Source organism: Rhyacophila brunnea, unplaced genomic scaffold, assembly GCF_057557595.1.
Source record: "Rhyacophila brunnea isolate RB1 unplaced genomic scaffold, BYU_Rbru_1.0 scaffold_8, whole genome shotgun sequence".
NCBI classification, from domain to species: Eukaryota; Metazoa; Arthropoda; class Insecta; order Trichoptera; family Rhyacophilidae; genus Rhyacophila; species Rhyacophila brunnea.
The window spans coordinates 12,561,512-12,570,454 of record NW_028233350.1 but is presented as its reverse complement, the minus strand read 5'-3'; the positions used below and the strand labels follow the sequence as shown (position 1 = coordinate 12,570,454).

Here is an 8,943-nt window from a genome sequence, read left to right as displayed (position 1 = left end):
TGTATCGGAAATATATGGCCGTATATTAAAGACCATCAAACCTCTTTGAGTCGTATAGTACTGACATAAAATTCATGTCTAAATAAAACACGGTTCTTGTCGGTTTACACTTTACAGCCAGCAGCAACCAATTTTTGAAAATAGCCGATATACTGGATTTGTTATGTTAGGTTAGGTTTTCATTCTTGAATTTATGAATTTTGCCAAAATCAGTTATGAAGATTGAATTAATGTTCATATTGAACATAATAAAATTGAAAACCGTAAAGTACACAGTCATCTCTTTCCGATAAAAAAGCTCACGGCGAACTGTGCCACGGTGAAATGTTTTACTTACAACTTACATGTAACCGCAGTGAATACATCGAATTGAAAGGTATTAAAAATATTGCTTACAAAACAAAATATAATGAGAATATATACATTTTTCAATATACAAAATAGAGAAGTTTACAATATAATAGGTAAAAAAATAATGAAAAATAATGCCCAAGTTATTGCTTGTGCTGTATTATGTATTAGAATTGGATAATTATTAATATATTGGAATAGGAATATTTAGTTTTATTTTATAATATTAATAAAATTGAACACTGACAACAAATTACTTGTCATTTTGTGAAAGAATAATTATTAATCTTATCATAGTGACTAATGCCAAAATACATAGGCAAGTTAGAGAGAACAATATAACCTAAATTTAAACACAATTTTATCAGAATGATATAAAAAAATATAGCCATACTAAAAATGCCTTAATCCTTCTTCCCTTCTCCAGATTTTACACTTTATTTTTATATTATTAATAATTAATATTACTTTATAATTTATAAGGCATCTGTAAGAAGAAAATATTTACATATTTAGGGAGCTACAAAGAATAAATTGACATTCATTTATTTATATCAAAATTCTACCAAATTTCAAATTTTCAAACAGAAATGACTTCATAAGACTGAATGATTAAATTTGATATCTGTGATTCATTAAAATATTGTCAATTGAATATTTCTTTATTACATTTTGCTCTCCAGATTATTAAAAACTATTTTTTCTTACAATTTCATATTTACAAAAATTATGGGAAATATTAAATGACTACTAGCGACATCTGTGAATTATAAAAAGAAGGTTCATAGTGATTTCAAAATTGTATATTGTTGCCTTACAATAAATACTATTTCTATTCATTGGCATCTTCATGACACATTCTTCAAATAATTCACTTTAATTCCTTAAAATTACAATCATCGTTCATTGTCATAAATTATTCTTTGCACTTTTATTTAAATTGTACCTATTTATCTTTGTCATTCACTTGTTTTCACTCTTTTTAAACCATCTTGTACAATTCCAATATCATTTCACTTTATAACTAAAACATTTTGGCATACTGGTTTTGTCATGGACGCGTGTAGAATCAATAATTATGTGTTGGTTTATTGTTCATTGGGATGAGTAGGCAGAAGCAGGTGTCACCACAGTCACTACCTGAAAAACAATTAAATTATAAGTCTTCATCGCATTTTTTATATTCTTATTTGCCTTTTGGCATTCATTGGCTCAAATAGTGGAACAATATTATTATTATAACAACTTAAAACTATAAAATATTTATATTTTTCAATAATTAGGTATTATAAATTCTCTTTTTCTCAAAATCCTTTACATTTTTCTACCGCTAAGTAATTCATGATGACCGCACCGCTTAAGAGACCGTCTATAACGTCGTGGATCCCAGGTTCGAGTCCTGGGTCTGACAAATACATTTATTGTTTTTAAATTTGTGTTTGAGTCAGAGTATGGATCTAATAGGTTGAGCAAGTGACTAACATCCATTTCTCGTACAAACCTCCACTCTGTGGAGGCTTATATAATTTTATTAAGATCGGACATGGTCACTCTCAAGTATTTCAACAACAAAAGCAAAGTGCAGTGATACTATTAATTTCAATATGAAAAATGCATTTTAATATTGTGATCATACCATAGCTCGATAAATAAAAAGAATGTCAACTTACACACATTTTCATTTTTGAAAAAAATTAAATTTTTAAATATAAGGAAAATTCATCAAAGCTATGAATTATTCAAAAATCCTTAAATAGAACTTATTAAACTACAATGAATGAATATCATTTTATAACTATATTTTTTAACATACATAACTTGAAAACACCTCAGAACGCCTTGTACGAAAACGGATAGTCAAAAATAACGCAATTTGATAAGTATTTCATGTAGGACCAACTAGTTTAAATTATCGTTAATTAAGTAGGAGGTCTGTAGCTTAATTGGTTAAATCATATTGATGCTATTATACCAGTGGATAATATTCGGGTTCAAATCGTGTCGGGCGTCATATTTTTTTCAAATTTGATTTATTCTAGTGTTTTAAGTTATGTATGTTCTATATTATGTAGAATGTTACATTCTCAAATCTTGTGAATTATTCATTGAATAATAGAAATGGTTTATTTTTTTAAATTATTGTAGGTATATTTTATATATTATATATTTAAATATATTTTTCTTTAAATGCTTTTAGATTTTAATGCACAAGATTTTAAATTATGAGTAAAATCTATTAAACGTATTGTATCGTTAGAGGAATTACAGTCCTTCATAAGCATTTGTATAAAAAGAATCACAGAATACAAACACTTGGGAGTCTGCGAATGAGGCAAGAAAACAAAATTTATATATTTCAAAGTTCAAAGTTTACCTTGGAATGGCCAGAAGAAGTATGGACTAAAGATCCATCTGGTGGTTTATAAGATGTCACTGCAGACAATCCAAATTCGTTTCTGATCGCCCACGACTCTGTTGTTGTCTCTTCCAAATTATTTACTGAAAATAAAAACGAATTAGTTTTTCTATTAAATCAGAGCATAATAGCGCTTGTACACGTGCATGAATTTACTTGCAGCAATAGTGTGTATTTTAAACTATTGCAATAATAACTGCTTAAAAATGTTCAGAAGCTTCTGAATTTTCACGCAATAATTGATACTTGCATGGCGGCTGTGCATGTACAGTAGAACAATAGTGGCGAACCTGTCGGAAGAAATACGAACTACACCGCACAGAATATTTTGACGTTTATTGATTATCTACGAACCTGCCCGAACATATCTGAATCTGTCAAATAGCACCATACAATGACAACATCGCATCTCTCTTACGCTTGAAGAATGAGATTGGAGAGACAGTCAGCACTTTTACAGTTTAAAATACACACTATTGGTACAAGTAAATCCATGCACGTATACAGGCACTATTAAACATGTTAATTCACTAAAGAAATTGTAAAGAAATATAATATGCTTACTTGAACGGAGCCATTCTAGGCCAGATTTTTTATCGTTTGGTCGTTTGTCATCAGATATTGAGAAGCTTATTTCTTTTTGACTTCCAGTGGGTCCAGGAGTTGGACGAACTAAGAATCTAGGAGATTTGAATGACAAATTGCTGGATTCCTCCTTAAGCTTTGATGTGTTGGGAGAATTAGTAGTCGATGCAATCCTATTCCTAATTGACGTTGAAGAGTCAATAGTGTTCCATGGTAATGGTGTGACAACATATACCTTTTCTTTGGTCAATGGTGAAATTGACGTTTGTATTTTTTCCCAAGAATGTTTGGTAGTGGTTTTTGGTGGCAGTGTTGTAGTTTCTGCAAACACAGTCGTTTTTGACACCCTTTTTGTAGTTAAATAAGGCTTTCTGGTATTCTGTAAAATTTCATTTAATTCATATATCCCATTTCTGATACTTTGTTCAGTCGTTTCATTATGCAAATCTCTTTCTATGGAATGTTGAATACTTCCAGCCGCTTCATTGTCCAGTAATGATGCGTTTAAATCATTTATTGATGATAAAAATGTTTTTCCAGGTTTTTTCTGTGATGGAGTCGTCGTCAAATATTCCTCTGGTATATTTTTAGATCTCTTCAAATGTGTGATTGTACTTGCTTTCTGCTGTCTTTTATATATTTTGGAATATTCCTGTGCTGTCCATTCATCAATGTTTTGCTGCAATTTCTTTATATCAAATGCTACTTTATTTGCACCCTTAGTTTTATTTTCAACAACAATTTCTGGTTTTTGGTAAGTAACATTATAGAAAGTTTTCGTTGAATTTGCTGATGGAGCTGATGATGAAACTATTTTAGATTCTGAGCTTTGATGATAATCAATGTCAGAATTTGTCAAATGCAAACCATTTGTTGAATAATTTTCTGTTATAAATGGAGGTACCTTTCTACCGTGGTTTTCAGCATAGTCTTCAGATAATGGTACCCAACCAGATCCGGATTCGATATGTTTATTGGAATATTTAAATGGACTGGGACTATTTTTGGATGTATAAGGAATTATAATTTGGATTCTTTTTGGTTTTTTTGTGGCATTTTCAAGCTGCTGGGTCTGAATATCGGAAATTGTCGGAGGCCATCTTCCTGGAACTTCATCTTTTTCAATGTTTCTAAAATCAGCGTTCCATGATGTTGGAATTGACGGTCTTAGCGTTGGGGTGTTTGTTGATGAAACAAAATTTTCCGACAATGTACTAAAGCTTTCTTTTGGAGAAGAAGTAGAGTAAGTGTTTCCTGGTGAACTGAATAATTTTGAATCTTTATGTGGAACATTTGGATTAAGATACAACAATGGAGAATCTAATGACTGCAATAAATTGGGCTGAACAGGATTAAAGATATTTTGTAATGGCGGCTGATCTTCAAATTTTGCAAATTCCGGTTTATGATTTACAGGGATTGGAGTAGACGATGGACTCTGACCATTTGTAAATCTTTGGTCGATGTACGAATATGATATGGATTGATGTTGATTTTTTTCAGTCGGTTCAACATCGATTGAATTTGGAGTAGGCAAAAAGTGAAGCTGATTTCCGTTGAAAGTGTCTTCAATGTCATGAGGATTTTGATAATTTCCTCCTGAAGCAGCTGAATGAGAATCTGGAGTGCGCTTAGGGGTTTCATTTTGGACTACAATAGGGTGCTGATTTAAATTAACATTTTCATTAAATTGATTTCCTCCATGACCGTGTTCATGATTAATCTGCGGTGTTGTTTCGATTTCTATAAGAGGTGATTGAATAATACTAATAGGATATTCAATCGAAGATGTGAACTCAGCTATTGGTATACTAGGAAGAAGTTGGAAATTCACATTGGGTTTTGGAGTCTGAAAGTTTGGTCGACCAGTTTCACCAAATGTTTTAATGCCACTATTAGGTGGTGAACTATATTCATTGTATGAATGTGCATTTGTCGAGTACGGTGTGGGATAATTTGTGCTTGGGCGTGTTGACGGCAAGACTGTGCTCTCTTGAGGAGAAAAGGCGTTATGGTAATTATTGTTATTGTTTGCGTATTGAGTTCTAAACGGTCGTGCATTGAAGATAGGAGGAATATGAACGGGACTCAAATTAGGAAGTGGAATAGGCTGCAATATTTGGATGCCTCTGTTTTGCTCATACCTATTGGCAACTGGAAAATGACTAAATGGATCATCATTGTGTTCTGCTATCGACTCAGGTTTAGGAATAAATCCATGATTAAATGATGATGAAGTATTTTTTACCGATTCATGTGGACGATTTTTATCGTCACTTAGATTTGACACTGAAGGAACATTGTTTGTCTCCAGATTTTCGTACGAATCTTTAATGTTTGTGTGATATTCATTTCCTTCGTGTTCTGTATCATGATTACGAATATTATTTGAAGGATTTGGATCCTTTGCTGTGAAGTGTGAATCACCTCCGTCATTTGTTTCTGGTAACGGAGAACCATAACTATTGAGTGGAATTGGTGTACCATATGAATTTGTAATAATAGGTTTAGGTAAACCAGTTATTGATGAAGATGTTCCATCTAAAGACTGGTCAGCGAGACTGAAAGGTTTCCCTGGATACGTAGTTGGAGGATTTGGTAATCTACCCGGATCTTGTTCATTGACGTGTTTTTGTGGCAAATATCGATTGTTTGATTCAATCGTTGGCAATGAAAGTTTAACAGGTTCATATGGTCCCTTCAAAGGCCCATTGTGATGTTCCCCATTATTTAAAAATGGTGCTGGACGCGGAGAATTGGCATTAAAATTGAGCTGGTCACTGGTTGGCCTTAATGATTTTTGCGCTGACTGATATCTCAAAACTGGTATCCAAGGAAACTGATTGCACGTACTGCAGATTTTTTTATTAGGCGCCTGTTGCAATCTTATTGGAGGGCCGTGCGAAGGAGGACCATTAATAGAAGGTCCATGTGAAGAAGATCCGTGAGGAGAAGGTGCATTAAAAGGTGGTGCGCCGTGTGAAGAAGATCCTTGAGAAGGGGGCCCATTTGAAGGAGGTGCCCCATACGTCGGTGGAGGACCATAATCATTACTTGGTCCTTCACTATCGGGCGTAAAAAACCAGCTTGATACCTTCTGGAAGAAAGATGGTGATTGTGTTGGTCTTGCTGTAATACTTGGATATCTATCATTATTGTATTGTGGGGGGCCGTAAGATCCTTGATTTGGTCCAAACTGAGGCCTTAAGTGATGGTTTTGTCTTTGCTGCCTCAACCCGTTGTTATTAGTGTATTGGCCTCTAAGTGCGGCTAGATTAGGAGGAGGCGGTGGTGGCCTGAGTATTTCGTCATATATGTCAAGTCTCGGTCGAGCTGTCTGCGCGATGGCTGGACTTAGATCCGACGAACGGGATGGACTGATGAAATGCCATATCAGCAAAATGCTGATGATCTGAAAATTAGAAAAAAAATCGTTAGCATAATATCGATGAACAAAAATGCTGATTTAGCCCAATGTATTTTTAGTAATTTTTAAAGTATCTATTTAATGTTTGTCAAAAAAAATTATGGCAATTGTGATAAATAATATGATGATAAAACATAGCTGAAAATTATCTGTTGATTAAATTAGACAGGTATTAATGGCGAAGACTGCCTATTGAAAGGAGGTAGCCGATATATTTTTAAAACATAATAAAATGTTGGGTGTAGTCTAGTTCAGTAATTTTGGTACTTTTGTGGATTTAGTAGAAGTATCTCGCAACCACAAAACAGATTAATAAATATAAATGTAAAAGCCAACGCCATGGATAAAGCTTTTGAATCAGGGTACTTTATGGCGATATAGATTTGAAGACAATTGATGTTTTGGTTTAACTTGGTTCTTGCATTCCAAATATCAAAGTTTGCGAAAATCAGACCAATCACAGAATAGGCATCGCAAGAAAAGCAATTGATTTGTATAACATATTATGCAAAACCAATGGAAAATGTACTATGTATATAATAATTCACCTAGTATTTTTTTGGTATTTTCTATCATTATTTACGTTATTCTGTCGGACTTGCACCATAAAGAATAAAGAGAGACATAAATAAGATCGATAATTATGATGTGGCGGCATTTTTTTGAAATATATCCGTACTAGAATTAATGAGAGTAAAAGTGTGGTTCTTCAAAACATGTCTCAAAGAAAGGCTTTTCTGTGGCTACATTTAATAAAGTCAATAATTCATTTAAAACGGCGTTTTGTGATCGTCCTCATTGAGGGTAGACACATATGAGGGAGGTCCCTTACTAATCTGCTTACATGTAAGTTGTACGTATGCAGTTCTTCGTGGGTTTCTACGTATCTTACAAAATGCGGGGATAGTTTGCAAATAGTACTGTTCCAATTAGATTAACCCTAACCTAACTTAACCTAATCTAACCTAACCTAGTAAAGACATCTCCACATGTTGTAGCATACGTGCAAATATACTCCACGGTGAAATCTTCAACGAAGAACTCGTCATTTGATTAAATGTTACACGAACTCATATTTCACGTACTGCGGCGCACGAATAATTAGTGTCCTGCGGTGAACTGTTTGCGTACAAATTTCCGGATACGTACTAATCTAGGTTCTTATGAAGTAGAGTAGATGATCATACGGATCTCGAATATTTTAGATATAAGTATAATGAAGTGTGAAAAAACTACGAGGCACATATTATTATATTATTATTATTGGTAAATAAAACGTTTTCGACGACGATTTGTCAATTTAGAAACTTTTTTTTATAATGCGAGTATTCAATTTACCATCAAGCGTAATGTGAAATCATTTTTCTCTTTTTATACAATCACCTGGTGAATGTAATATCATTATCCGTTGTAAAAGAAAACAAATTAGCGTTTGATTCTGAAGCCCTTTTTAATGAATCATTTATATTGTAGATGTATTATAAAGATTAAAACTTGTATTGCAAGAGATTAATGTAAATACACACATAATCAGAATAAACCATAAGTTATGACGCGTGTGCAATAATACAATAAAAAAGAAATCATCGACAATAATTATTTAATGCTAGTTATTCCGTATAGTATGCCGAATAATAGTCAGTTAGTACCTAGTTATCATATTACGATAGTAAAAACTGTGGTGGATTATTATTATTTATTCATAACTCCTACATACTTAATTTGGCTCCGAGCTTTCATTCACAGAGACGTGGTAAAAGCTCCAAGCACATTATAAAAATATAGTTGATTAGTTAGTTAGTTGTATAAATATAACCTGAAAAGTACGACTGTAATAATTTGTAAAAATGCATTCAAATTAACATCGATTGCCCACATACTTGTAATCCATACATTCATTGTAATGGAATAGATAGTTACTAAAACAAGGTTGTAAATGAATGAGTTTCTCAGTATGGTTTTTATAATATGAACAATAACATACGATATGTTTTGTAATTATTTATTTTTTACTCAGCAGATAATAATTGAACCGAGGAGCTTTTATACATTAGTGCAGTGTTTCCCAAAGTGTAGTACGCGTACCCCCTGGGGTACGGGAAGAGTTTGGTGGGGGTACGCGATGCACCGGACTTTGGCTGCGCTTGGTGCAACAAGCATTAAT

General features: G+C 33.0%; 1 protein-coding gene across 1 annotated transcript in view; it reads right to left on the bottom strand.

Annotated features, from left to right (window-relative positions):
- Positions 1 to 1,338: 1,338 nt before the first annotated feature.
- LOC147063929 (uncharacterized) overlaps positions 1,339 to 8,943 on the bottom strand; it is an 84,747-nt gene continuing 77,142 nt past the window's right edge. The window contains exons 2-4 of the mRNA XM_085958563.1: positions 3,332 to 6,764; positions 2,726 to 2,850; positions 1,339 to 1,491 (exon numbers count right to left, since the gene is read on the bottom strand). Coding sequence (XP_085814689.1) covers positions 1,447 to 1,491; positions 2,726 to 2,850; positions 3,332 to 6,764 — 3,603 coding nt within the window. The 3' untranslated portion in view covers positions 1,339 to 1,446. The remainder of the gene's footprint in view (positions 1,492 to 2,725; positions 2,851 to 3,331; positions 6,765 to 8,943) is intronic.